Source organism: Microtus oregoni, unplaced genomic scaffold (genome assembly GCF_018167655.1).
Source record: "Microtus oregoni isolate MIOR12 unplaced genomic scaffold, Mior012 000034F_ref0000314, whole genome shotgun sequence".
Taxonomy (NCBI): Eukaryota; Metazoa; Chordata; class Mammalia; order Rodentia; family Cricetidae; genus Microtus; species Microtus oregoni.
The window spans coordinates 7166563-7180689 of record NW_024543093.1 but is presented as its reverse complement, the minus strand read 5'-3'; the positions used below and the strand labels follow the sequence as shown (position 1 = coordinate 7180689).

Genomic DNA, 14127 nt, shown 5'->3' with positions numbered 1-14127 from the left:
GGGGTATGAAGCGTCTAGAGGGGTATGAAGCTTTCTTTGCTCCCTTCTCAGCCTCCCTTGGATCTCCCTGACCTGCTCCCCACTTCTCAAAAGCAGGGAAAGAGCTGGTTGAAAACCCCCTAAAACTTCTTCCTGAGAGAGGTAAGGATTTTAGTTAACTTCCCTACCAGGATAACAACTATACAAAGTAAAATTGAAAAGATCTCCACACAAAGAATTAACTCCTGTTAGTTTAAGACCAGAAGATACCATCTTTAATAAACTAGGTAAAACATGTCGTTTCTATGTACTCACCTCACTGTGACCTTCTAGGGCACAGAGCCAGACACAGCTTCCCAGTCTGCCTTGGAGCTCAGCAGGAGCCCATGACTGGAGAAGCCCATGAGCACAAAAGTTTCACAAGAACCATTCATAATGCAACAGCCCAGACAGTCCACCCTCACGGCCAACCCCTCACCTCTCTCGGCCACATTATCAGCCAAACACACAAGGTGGGCGGGAAGGCTCTGCTGCCTTAAGTACGCGGGACCGCGAGATAATCAGGCCCTGTCTTTATGTGAATTTAGGTAACACTAAACTATTGTTATAGGAACAAGAAACCAAGTTCGTGTTGGCAGGGCCCTACTGCTGATGACACCACATCGTGATAGCACGTGATGAAACTAAACTGGTAGAGACTTGGATGGAAGCTTCGTCCACACTGGCTGACTTTTGTGTGTGAGTCCCAGCAATGACTGGCCTGGCCAGACATCCTCACTGTTGCAATAGTGGCATGACATCATAGGGATAACCAACCAATTTCTGATTGGATTTAAGGCTAGTACCATAAGATGAAGCCTGTACCTGGTGCCATCCCTGGGCCAATAACCTGTGGTTAGACAGGTCATAGGTCTAGGGGAGAAGCTACTACCACTAGGCTGCTAGGTGGACACAGTCTTAAACCAACTCCTGGCTTTTCATCACACCCGTAAGTCCGCGTCTCTCTCAACCCTTGGCAGCTTTCATTTGTAGTACATGGTGATTAGCAGAGACCCACAACTGATTACTGTGCAGAGAATAAAACACTGCAGAATGCTCAGCCCTAAAGGAAACATCACACACACACACACACACACACACACACACACACACACACACACGCTGCACCCCCTTTCCAAGGCTCATGGGTCATGGTTGGAGAGGTGAAAAAAGTGTAAGAGGCAGAGTTGATAAACATCTTCTGGACACGGCAGGGCAGAGCCCATGGTGGTTTTGATGATTGTCTATTTAAAACCCCTGTCAGCCTGAGCCAGACCAGACCCCAGCGTGGAGCAGGGGACTGGGCACACAATCCCACACACCTAGCAGTGGAGTAACCGGCAACTGTAAGCTACTGAGAAACAATGGACCAGTTTTCTGAGAGTTGTCCCTGGTAAGCCAACCACATTCTAATAGCAGATCACACAGCCAGGATTATTTGTGGCAGCACCGACTGGTCTTTACGGTTTAAAAGAAGGAGGGGGGGAGGACAAATATAGAGTTGATAGGGAAGAGGAAGTAGATACAAGAAGAATGGGGTGTGTGGATGTGACCAAAACACACTGTCTGGAACTCATACCATCAAAGAGCTAAAAAATTGAGCCTTAAATGACTCAGTTAGCAAGACTGGGAATTGTTATTAAGAATGATTTGCCTGCATCAACAATGCATAATCACCCATCCATAGAAAAATATTCAGGATGGAATCCTAGTATAGCATGCTCCTAACAGGTCAAGCAACCAGAACGGTGTGAGAGGGGATGACAGACGGATGAGGGGTCATCACTGAAAATAACCCGCTGAAGGGAAGAAGCTGGGCACTGTGGTGGTCCTGATGGTGAGCAGTATCGCCGTACTTATAAACCTGAATTGGGGGTTCACTGCAGCTAAGTTACACTTGAATACAGTGTCCAGGATTCTAAGGTGAAGTACAGAATTACCAGTTTCGCCTGACTATAGAATTATATTGATGCATAAGATGGGCATCTCTCCACAACAAGGGCTTAAAGTGCACAGGACTTTAAAACATGCAGAACACATCGCCCCGTACTTTAAAAGGATGTGCTTTGCCATGGTGGGCTGTGGGTATCCATCTTGGGAATTTTTAATGAAACATTGTATTACATCTTGAAATGTCTCTGGGATCATAAACAGAGAAGCTTACCCAGGCCAGGCAGGTGATGGGGCAGCTGTGAAAGTTGGGGGTGCCGCCCACGAGAAACCGTGGTGGGGGTGCCGGGTGGCAGGGCATTCTTAGCACATCGTATGGGACTTGTGGAGACTCTGGCGCTTTCACTAACCTAGTTTAGGTCTGCCATATTCACTCACAGAAATTTCTGTCGGCTGTTGTCTAAAAGGCCTTGTTGAAGTTCGCTCTCCTGCTACTGTGCTAATGATGTCTGTGGTAAAACAGGATGCATACAATGCAACCTCCAAGAAAACAGAGACAAAAAAAAAAAAGATGGAAAAGAACATAGGCAAATATGGAGAAAACACAGAACCCGAAAAGAAAATAATCTCTTTCAAAATTGTTTAATTCACATTTAGTAAAAACAGCATGCCTTCTAGAAGTTCTAAGAAAGCACAACTTGCAAGTGTCTGAATTGTGACAATTTTGAGAATATCTAACGTTTTATTAGTTACCTGACCAAGAATGTGCTACAGGACATGAGAGGAGAGATTAGATTATTTACATATTTTTCTATACATTGGGCTTTTACCTAAAATCTTATAAAAGTAATACTTCATTAAAAACTAACTTCGATCCTAAAATTACAGAGAACAGAGAAATCTGGTTAAGGTGACACATTTCTTCTCTGGCCGAATGCATGGCAGGGCTAGAACGGTGGCCGTGTCTTCTTCACCGCCTTATACGTGGTGAGGAAGTCGGCTGGGGAAATTAACCGAGCTGTCAGGAGAATGAGAAAGAAGCGCTGCTTGGTCTATGGGCAGAATACTAAGGTTCTAAGCCCTTGTTGCCTTGAAAAAGAAGGAGGTAAATATGTGTAAATACAATAAAATTAGAAAATAATCACGAATAATAAAGACCTTAATGACTTTGGATAGCTTCTTAATTTGAATAAGAACACACATTTTGTTATGAGTATGATTTTGTTCATTCATGTCTTGATAGTTTAGTAATTAATTCATTTTGATATGCCAGTTCATGCTTTGCCAGATCGCAATAAACGGCTCCTAATACACATGCGTAGAGTAAATAGCACTACAGAGGGCATCTTCAGCTGCAGAGTACGTCTGAGAGTGGTCTGTCAGTAACCACAGGCCACACCCACCAGCACATCCAGAATGCTTTGTTTTGAAACAGTAACACTGTGTTAGACATTTCATGTTCTGTGGGGTATGTGTGTTGCATATCTCTGTGTATGTTGTGTGTATCTATGTGTGTGTTGTGTGTATCTATGTGTGTGTTGTGTGTTTTGTTTTCTCACTAATGTCGGTCTTCAGGTCAGATTCCAGACTTTCCAAGAGTCGTCACTCACATTTCTGGGAACACGGAGGGCCCTTCATTAGCGACGCTTCAACTTAAAGGAGTCAGAAAAGCAACATGCACCAGTAGATACCATACTTCAAATGTCGGCTCTTGCCAGTGCTGGTGACAGTGTTCCCCAATGTTCAAAGGGGAACCCCTGGGATTCTGGAGGGAATATCAGGGTAGAATCCTATCCAGGGTTAAGAAACATCAATAGCCGCCCTTCCTTCTTGGTCAACGTCTCATTAGAAACTTATTAATTTCCCAGATGTTTCCCTCTCCCAGGAGACCTGAACAGTGCTCATCCGTCCTCCAGCCAGAGGCCCCTCTCAGGAAGCTCTCAGCTCCGATTTCCACCTGCCTGGGCCAACAGCCAGAGGACCTGCAGGCCAGGGCTATGGCTTGCTACAATTTTTTTTTTAATTTATTGCAATCACACTTATATCATTTCCTCCTTCCTTTTCCTCCCTCCACATACCCCCTCTTGCTCTTTCAAATTCATGGTCTCTACTTCTCATTAGTTATTACATAATGTATATATTCCTACACACACAAACATAACCTGCTTAGTCTCTATGTGCCTTGTACTTGCTGTCCATTTGGCATGAACAACTGGTGTGCTCTTCCCTGGTTAAGACTATTTTCCCCCGCTGTCAGCACCCCTTAGCTGCCTGGGTTCTTTGTGGTCTCTCCCACACCCCAGATCCACTTTGGCATATCTCCTGCCCTTGTTCAGCTCATGCTGAGGCAGTCATGTTGGTGAGGCTTCATGGGTATATCTGGACAGTCTAGGAGACACGGTCTCACAGCAAGGTTTGCTTATTATTCATTTAAAAAGTCTTCAACCGTGTGGGTGGCGGGGGTTAGCTCCTGGCAACTGTTCCCGATGCTTCTTACTTTGAAAACTAGTTTGTTACATACCTCAGTTTAAACTGGATCTTCTGAACCGCTGTCTATCTAGGACAGGGCAGCGTTTTCTTCCTAGGCAGGAAAGGGTTTAATATTACGTAAGACTTCAAAGCCTCTTTCTACTTAATTAGTCTCAACCAGGGATTCTCAACCTTTGCCAAGCGATGAGTCAATGAAACGCCGTCCACAGTCGGCTCACTGCTATCTATAAGTTTCTAGTTTCAAGTCTTTGTGCAACTCCAGCCTATGCTTCAGCTTAAGTGAGGAAGGGTACTCATTTTGGGTGGCTTACCTGCCCCAGGCAGGAGGGTATCCCCATTCCCATTTCTTTTCTGCTGTGTCTGCTGAGCCCAGGAAAGAAGATGGGGGATAAAGCAGGCTGGGGCCCGTAGCACAAATTTGCCAAAAATGCTCACTTTGTTGCACCCTCCTTCCTCCCTAATCCTTCAATGTCATTCACCCATTAATTAAAGGAGGGCCCTATGCTCTCTTTTCCTGGTAAGTATAGCAATCTATTCAGGAGTTCACCAGGAATTCATGCTTTTTTTTTATTTTTAAATTCAGGAATATTTCTAAAGAGGCTGAGAATTCCTGGTGTAACAAAAAATTATGTGGTCTTAAAACTTTTTAAATTTAGTACTTTAGCCAAACCAAAATAAACAAAATGTAATTTCATTCAAAAGTTACTATTAGTAAGGAAAAAATAATCATAAATTATTTTTATTATAGCACTAGAGCATGCGAATGAGCTTGAATTCTCAGGATGAGGATTTAAGCAAATACAACTCTAAAATTACTTGGTTAGGCAACTAAAATTATTCTGACTATATTTAAAACCATATAAAATAACACAGGAAAACAAGTTCTCTTATTACTGAAAATACTTCTTCTGGTTCTGTTGTTAGTTTTCTGAGATCGGTCCTCACATAGCCCAAACTGGTCTCAAAAATCTCCATGTAGCTGAGGCTGGCCTTGAACACGTGACTCTCCTATTTCCATCTCTTGAGCACTGTGATTATAGACAAGAGTCACCATGCCAGCAAAGCTTGAAGTTGATAGTGCAGGACTCCTGATCCTTAATCATCCAGCACCGCAAAAGCTGACTCGAATTGAAAAATACCAGTGGTGCCAGGCATGGTGGCGCACGCCTCTAATCCCAGCACTCAGGAGGCAGAGGCAGGTGGACCTCTGAGTTCGAGGCCAGCCTGGCCTACAAAACAGGTTCCAGGACAACCAGGGCTAAAGATATTCTCAGAAGTAAACCCCCCCAAAGGCCACGGTGAGTGATAGGAAGCTACATCAGCCCACCTTCTATGGCTGAAGGTGGAGCTAAGGGGGCTCACACAGCCTAAGACTGGGTCACAATCTAAGAGACGGGCAGGGTTCAAGGCTCCTTCTTCTATTACTTCATTCAGTTTAATGCAGTTTTGACTGTGTGTGAATCAGACTGAGCTATGCGATATAAAAAGACACAGACACACACTGACATGCAGACTCAGAGGGATAATGGTGACTCAGGAACCCATCTGGCCTGTCAATTTCTGTACCCGTAGGAGAAAGGATGTTGGTCTAGAAAGTTCATGCAACAAACTGCTGTTCTGCAGGAATCTGGATTGTCTGCCTCTAGCTACAGAGACGGACTGCCTGTGCTAAGGTGCCATGTGCTTGGAGATGCTGAAGCTTCAAGAAAGCACTAGTTAGGCACCGGGGCTTCAGAGCCAACCTTTCTCAGAAAGTCAGTAAGGGCTGTCTGGAACATTCTGCCAACTTCACGACCTGTAAGTCCACAGACTCCAGGCATAGGACAAAACAGACACACAGACCACGTTTTAATTTTTAATCAGAATATGAATTGTCATTGCTATAGTGAATAAAACTCCACGAGTCAGAATGGCATGCAACTCTTTATTGTTCCTAGTCTACGTGTGCACTTGGCACTCCAGTAATGACTTCACAGACAGTGTGAATAAAGGACTCCCATGACTGTGAGCTGTGACCACTCACCTGGAGAGAAACCAAACTGCTTCTCAAGTACCAGTTACATGATACTGCAAACTAATAAACATTAGAAGTAGTAAAACGCATGTCGGCAACATCGTGCTGTTTTTAATGCTTAAAATACCTGTTAGAGATCATGCAACATATGCACTTCATGACAATACTCAATTACACTCAAACAGCCAGGCACTGAAACATGGAGCAGCTACCAGCAGTGTCAAGTAAACAACACAGGTCCAGTCAGTGATAGACATCTCCACGAACACTAAGCCTGCGACCTCACCATCTACATCCTACCTGTGGCCCAGGACATACAGCTAGAGCCGACTCTCTATAATGAGCTCTGATCACGTGACACACAGTTTTGATGCATGATGATGACAGGCACACTCCTAGCCTACATGACACTTAAATGTATGTGCCCATTCTAGCTTTGCTAAGAATAAGGGCAAATGTAGCATCATGGCCACACTGGCTCTGTCTCTTTGTTCTTGCTCTGTTGTGGCATCTAAGCTCTTCTTTAAAGTACACTGCAGTTTTTATAATTTCCCCCGTAACTACAATGCTGACTTAGGAACAGATATGTGACACAAACTGCTGCAGCACAGAAGGCAGTGCCTCACTTTTACCAAATTCAATATTTGCTCACTGTTTTGTCTAGTAGCACTATCACTAACTCTTTTAATTCAGTAACAGTTTACACCCTTGTCTTCCTGACTCTCCTGGAAAGGGCTCCTGCTTAGGCCTGGGGATGCAGCTCAGCCATTCTTTACCTAGCATCTGTGAAGACCCAGGTTTAATCACCAGAACAACTAATTTTTGTGTGTGTGTGTGTGTGTGTGTGTGTGTGTGTGTGTGTATGTATTTGTATTTTTTCTTAGCCTTGGGCTAAGCTGGGTTAGGTTAGATGCATAATTCAGGAATTGCAGAATAGCCTAGGATGGTTTTGAGGGCACAGGTGTTGGAAGCCTGGGCTAGGTCTGAAGAGGGCATCCCAAAATACATTGCCCTCCCCCACCCTCCTCTGCTAAGGACTCATCATGGCCCAGGCACAGTGCTTTGGGTTCTGCTGACTCACTTTCTTATCAGCTTTTATTACCTTCTTCAGTATATATTTTCTACTTAAATTCTAAGACCTCTTTAAAAAGCAATGAGTCTTACATAGTACACTGGCTATCCATTTGCTAGGCATTCACTTTTAGTCTCTGGTCTCTACTCTAAAACCTATAAATCTGTACCAAGATTAAATTCTAACAGCAAAATTGGTTTCTGCTCCATCTAACACTATATCTTCCCTCAAAAGTTTCATGAATATTTTATAAAGGAGATCTCTAGGTTTTCTTCCTTGTGATTTAAGCCTTTCAGCTTTAAATGCACGTCTGACCTATTTTTATATTCAGCCTGTTTCTCATTGATCTGTGCGGTTGTGTGCCAGGGAAGGGCATGATGGTGGTGAGACTGCAAACTGCCCATGCTGCAGGTGACAATGGAGATGACTGGTGGCCAGGGTGTCTCAGGCTTCCCTCTGCTATACAGAGGACGTGTGCTTCACCACATGCCTGACCACCTCTGTTATCTGTGATGATAAACATGATGAGTAATGGTAATGGATCCATCCAAAGTTCATGACAGTCTTGTCCTTCACTTCTCTTTTGCTTAGAGAATGCTTTCTCTCTCTTCTCCAAAGCCCGTGCTCTCCGAGGTGGCTGCGTGCAGCTCAGATGCACCTTTCGCGAGCCTGGTGTAACTGGAGCGCTGGCTTCGCCTGTGTGCCATGCTCTTCAGATTTTCATTCTCGACAGCAGCTGGGTTGGGGCTGGGCCCAGGCCTCAAAATGACCTGAGGAGTTTCCCTGATTCCCTCCATCTCATCAAAGTTCTGGTTGGCTCTGTTGGCTGGTGCGGTATTGTTGTTGAGAGTAACAGTACTGGGTGTTCGGTTCAGATTGTAGGCCTTCTGGCATGCGGGCCAGCTTTCTTCAGGGCTGCTAGCAATCAGGCTACACTCAGAAGGGCTTTTCTTGTCTTCCGAGCAAATGGACATCCGAGCTATAATTGGATCTTGCAGGCCACTCAGACTGTGTGGCATCCCACGCTTCCCGCTGTGGCCGTCATCTTCAAGCTCTATGAGATTTGCCTTTTCCAGCTGGGAGTCGTCTGCTGCTTCATTGTGAAGGGAGTGGTTGGGAGAGCTCTCGTTTGACCTCACGCCCGAATCTGAGGAATCTTTTTTGTCAAGGAGAGCATCTGACAGATATTCTTTTGCTTTAATGAATGTTCTGATTGGCTCAGCACTGTGTTCTGGAGACTTGGATGTTCTCTCCGCTTTGCCTTCAGCCTTTTTCTCCTTACCATCTTTAAGCAGTGGGGTATTGTCTGACTCCTCGGTACCAGATTCATCCTCATCACTGGGCAGTTTCTGGTAGCGCAGACCACCTCCCTTAAGCTTCAAGTCTGTCTGGAAGAGACTGGGCCTTTCTGAGGATTTCTTGCCTGGGAGAAGCTTACTACCTGACTGGTCAGATTTTTCATCCTCCTCAGTAATCGGGTCCAGGGGTGAGGCGTCATTAGTGGACACCCCTGAGGAGGAGTAATCTATCACATCCCCCCTCTTCATCAAGAATGACTTCCGCCCATCATCCTGCTTTAGCTCACTCTCCTTCCCCCTTTCTTGCTCTAGACTGGAATGGATGGAGCCCCCTGAGGAACTCTGACCTATATAGTATGTGCTGTGTGGAGAAGATCTGCCGCTTATTGTTGCCGACCCCGTGCCCCCTTCTAACTGGGCCATCTGGGCAATGTACTCTCTATAGGCATCTCTATATTCGGCCTGCACCTTATCAGTAAGCTTTGAAATTTCAATACTGGAGTCCTGGGAATTGAGACTCGAGAGACTTGGGGTTCTGCGAGTTTGTGACTGTGAAGACAGAAAAAAAAATTTAAGAATTCAAATAAGAAGGGGAAAAGACATAACAAACATCAGTTTAGGAAATACACATGTACACTAAGAATTTAAAAGTTATCAAAATACCAAGGTCTTAAAAAAGTCGACCTAACAGTTTACCAAAAGCTATGAATTTATGAATAATTCTGTTATTAACATCAATTTTAGCAACATTAATTTACTGTTTATATTTAAAAAAACAATTTCAGGTTGTATGTCATTTGAGCAACTGCCCTAAGTAATTTCAAGTTTTTATTTAAAGTAAAAACACTTTCATTGAGAAAGAATTCCTCTTAGAAGAGATAAAGAAATGAAGACAAATCTCAAAACCAAAACACTCAAGTCTTCAAGGTCTGATAAAAGAACTTGTCTCAGATATACGCTAGGAAGTCCCTGTCACATCTAGTTCAGAGGAAGAAAATGTTCCTAGAATGAGACAGAAGAGGTCACAACAAAGGTCTGTGATGCGCAGCAGCAGCTGTGGTCAGCTGGGCAGGGAGGCAGAACGGACCACGTTGAAGGAGTTTCTAAGACTGAGTTAGAGCCAAGGCAAGCTAATAGATGAGCACTTAAAAGTACAGATTAGGAAAAAGAATCATGGAGGACTTTAAGAATGGGTCACAGGAAAGGCTAGAACAAGGTGTAGGACAAACCATCTTTCCTTCGGAGGGGGCAGCCCCACAGGATGCAGCCCGACTCCCTCCACCCACTAACGACTGTTCTCAAGTGTTGCACGTGCCCCTGGGCAGCGGACCCATGGCTCCTGAACTGCATTCTGCAAGACACGATGATGTCTGTGCCTTTTCTCCTCACTCACACAGGAGTGCCAGGTGGAGTTCCAGAGCCACGCGTGTGCTGCCGACGGACATGTAAGGCAGCAGCACCTGGGGACCCAGCTGTCTTCTAGGAAGCCAGGCATTAAAGGTATGTGCAAAACATTCCCATTCTCAATGAACATTTTTTTTTGTTTGAAAAAAAGTAATTTTTTTGTAAAAATGTTACTTATGTTAACCTATAATTACTTAAGATATTTAGAAACATTTTCAGTTTCTATTTAACTATTTGTAGCAGATTATATATGCAAAAGTTTTCTAGGTCCTGATAGTACTTATTATTTTACTGTGTGTGTGTGTGTGTGTGTGTGTGTGTGTGTGTGTGTATGCCTGTGTGTGCCTCTATGTGTGTCTGTGTGTCTGTATGTGTGTGCCATGTGTGTACAGGGGTCTGAGGACGTGCATGGAGGTGAGAGGACAACTATGGGAGCTGGTTCCTTCTTCTACCATGTGGGTCTCAGCAGTCACACTCAGACGTCATCAGGATGAGGCAAGCATCTTCCCTGCTGAGCTGTCCCTCCAGCCCCGGGTCCTGACTGTTCCTAAGAGCAGAGGGAGCTGAGAGAGCTGCTGTGCTGGGAGACAGTGCTGAGCAGCGAGGAGGAGGGGCTTCTCAGAGGCTGGGAAAGAAAGGAAGGGCTTCTGTGGGAACAGAGACACCAGGGACCGAGTGTAAACTCGGCTCATTGTAAAGTAATTCTTGTGGTGGTCAGTATTCAATAATAAAATGGCTTCTCCATTTAATGAAGATTGAATGGAGAAAAAGAAAAAACACTGTCACTGTCAAATAAAAACCCTCTCCAGGAGCAGCAGCCAGCACTGCCCTTCCCACACTGCCCAGGCAGAGCCTCCTGGAGCTCCTGACTTGGCCTCTCTCACAGGTCTCCTGTGCCCTGCTCTGGTTCTGCGGAGCTTATTGTCCTAGTCCTCCCTTACCTCTGCACATCACTCACTTGCACTTCTGCTCCTGATGCTCGCCCCTGTCTAAGAAGTATCTCCACAGAGAGCACGTGTGTGAGTATCTCCAGAGAGCACGCATGGGGCAACCCACACGGGGTGCAGGTCTGTGGTCCCAGCACTCAAGATGCTGAGGCAGGAGATTCACTTGAGTCCAGGAGCTAAAGCCCAGCCTGAGCAGCATGAAAGAGCAAGTATGATGTGTGCTGTGTCCCTGTGCACAGAGGGAAACCAGACCAAAGGTCTCCATGAGTAGCAGCCATTTCCCACACAGATGTACTCTGGTTGATGGTCACTGAATCTCAAAAGAGAATACCAAAAGAAAGGGAAATTTGCAACCACCCTAATACAGCCCCATTCTCAGTCTGTATAGACAGCGCTGGCCTTGAACTCACAGAGATCCTCCTGCCTCTGCCTCCCGAATGCTAGGATTAAAGGCGTGTGCCACCAATCTTACTCTTTTTTGACTGTTTTCACCATTTTTGTCAATTTCTAAATAATCTAACTTTCCCCTGTGCTGTACCAATTCTTCCCCTGCAGATAAAAACCAAGCCCTTAGGCTGGAGAGATAGCTCAGTGGTTAAGAGCATTGCCTACTCTTCCAAAGGTCCTGAGTTCAATTCCCAGCAACCACATGGTGGCTCACAACCATCTATAATGAGGTCTGGTGCCCTCTTCTGGCCTGCAGACATACACACAGACAGAATATTGTATACACAATAAATAAATAAATAAATAAATAAATAAATAAATACCAAGCCCTTAAGTAGACATCCCTTCTTCTTGCCTAGCTGGGTTCTCAGTCAGCACTCTCTAAACAAGCGTCTAGTGTATCAGCACATTTGCATTATTCTCCAATCATATGAAAAATGGCATAAAATAAATACCTGCCAACTCAGATTACTATGCCGTGGGGCTCCCTCTTCTAGGCCAAGTGTGTTCAGTTCTTCAAAGCTGAAGTTCAGGGTGTAGGGAGTCTGGCTGGAAAGCTCCGTGTGAGGCAGTTCACTGTGAGAAGCACGGCGAGCAGACTCCCCATGAGGAACTGGGGCACTGGAGTTCTCATTGAGAAAGCGAGGGTCTTCAGGGACTACCTGGTTTTCCATACTCCTCATTTCCAAAACCTTAACAAAAGATGAATATCATCTGCATTGTCAAACCACACGACAGAGGCTTCAGAGTTAAAGCAGTACCCAGCTACCACAACAGGGTCCAGAAGCACTGCGACCTTACCTTAGTCCTATTAATAATGTTAAGAAGTATCAGCATTTTAGTTTACAATTGTTAAAACTTAGGGGAAAACAAAACTCAGCTGGAGTGTGTGAAAGGAAGCCAGAGTCGGAGGGGAGAGCAGCAAGAACTATATACCAGGTAGAGACCTAAGCATAGAAACCACTCTGCTCCAAAGACAGCAAAGAGTGGGTGCTCAGAGCCAGTGGCCAGGAGGTCGGCAAGGCTAGTTTTCAAAGGATTCTGGGTAAACCAATTTGGCAAGATTCTTGAAGATGAGGGACAAGAAGGAACCTGAGGAGCGCCAGGGTGATCTTTTGTTGAAGATCTTTCCAAAGTGGCTCGTGTGTATTGCTGCTGGCACAGAGCAATAGACAGGGACAGACAGTGAAGGTTGAGGCCTGGAGGGCTCAGAGCAACCCGCCAGGAATTGGTCAAGGAGAGCATTTTTGTCAAATAAAAGCAGGTGGATCTCTGTGAGTTTGAGGCCAGCCTGGTCTACAAGAGCTAGTTCCAGGACAGGCTCCAAAGCTACAGTGAAACCCTGTCTTGAAAAAAAAAAAAAAAGCATGGAAAACTGGTGAAATTGTCTGTAACTATTCTCCATAACACTGGGCAGAATAGACGTGTAAAACTCTAAATAGATAGATAGATAGATAGATAGATAGAAGAGAAAAAAGAAAAAGACAAGTTACACACACCAAATGCAAACAGTTTTTAAATGAATACGGAAAATTATCGGCTTGGGCCAGTACTCCTTAGTTCTGGGTTTGTACAGTGTTGCAGACAACTTTACATAATGTAATACAGTGCTCTGATAATGCTGTAAAACCTCACCATGCTTCTGAAAAGATGCCAATCTCCAAAGTTCATATTCATCTCTTTCTTCAGCTCGTCAACACTGCACTGAGCCAATACCCGGCCATTTATGTTTGCCTGAGTGAAAATAAAAACAAAATCAAAAGCGTTCTGAATTCCTTGTGGTTTCAAGTCTGCTTCAGAGAGGCTGCACTCAGAGTGGCCATCACTCTCCATGCAATACAGTGAGCTTCACCTCGGCCACACAAACCACTTGACATTTTCCTAAGTGTCAAGCATTTCAGAGAAACAAAGCACACTTCAGGACCAACCAGCCTCTCAAATGCTTCCACCTGCTCTGTACTGGGTAACAACAAACCCACCTAATTTTGCTTTTTGAATCTGAAAAAATATTAACATGAACACAGGGTTGGGGCTGGGAGGAAGAACGATTTCTACCCTGTGAGTGTGTGATCTAAATGAAGTGTATCTAACAAGCTGATTCACCACTTGCAATACATAAAGAATGCTCAGACTCTAACTTCCCAGTTTATTAAACTTACTGTAGGCTTTCAATTTGGGGGGCCCTGTAATTCTAGCTGCACTTAAATGAGAAACACTAGCATAATTCAAGGGTGGCCTTCTGATTTTATGTGGGAAAAATCCTGGCTACTAACTGGTAAAATGAGGTATGGGTCGGATGTTTCATTTCCAGGTTAATTTCAAAGGAATGAGCATCCAGAGCCTGTCCACGGAGACTGAGAGCAGACTCCCGACACTAAGCATGTGCCTGCAGGAGCAGGTCTGTGTGTGTGAAGGAGGTACTGACTCAGACGGACAGGGAGAGGCATGGATTAGCTCTATAAGAAAACAGGCATGTGTTGAGTACTTCTGACCACATGTGAGTTAAGATCAGTCACATGGTGTCTAGAAATGCATGTAATTTATTAA

General features: G+C 44.7%; 1 protein-coding gene across 18 annotated transcripts in view; it reads right to left on the bottom strand.

The window, feature by feature from the left end:
• Positions 1–2534: 2534 nt before the first annotated feature.
• Positions 2535–14127, bottom strand: part of Kidins220 (kinase D interacting substrate 220) — a 111172-nt gene continuing 99579 nt past the window's right edge. For 9 of the 18 annotated variants that reach the window (XM_041630414.1, XM_041630416.1, XM_041630417.1 and 6 more), the window contains 3 exons: positions 13216–13314; positions 12036–12272; positions 6241–9331 (listed from right to left, as the gene is read on the bottom strand). In XM_041630414.1, coding sequence (XP_041486348.1) covers positions 8072–9331; positions 12036–12272; positions 13216–13314 — 1596 coding nt within the window. In that variant the 3' untranslated portion in view covers positions 6241–8071. Of the gene's footprint in view, positions 4490–6240; positions 9332–12035; positions 12273–13215; positions 13315–14127 lie in introns of those variants that run through there. The other 9 variants (XM_041630426.1, XM_041630430.1, XM_041630429.1 and 6 more) reach the window with 6 other exon arrangements.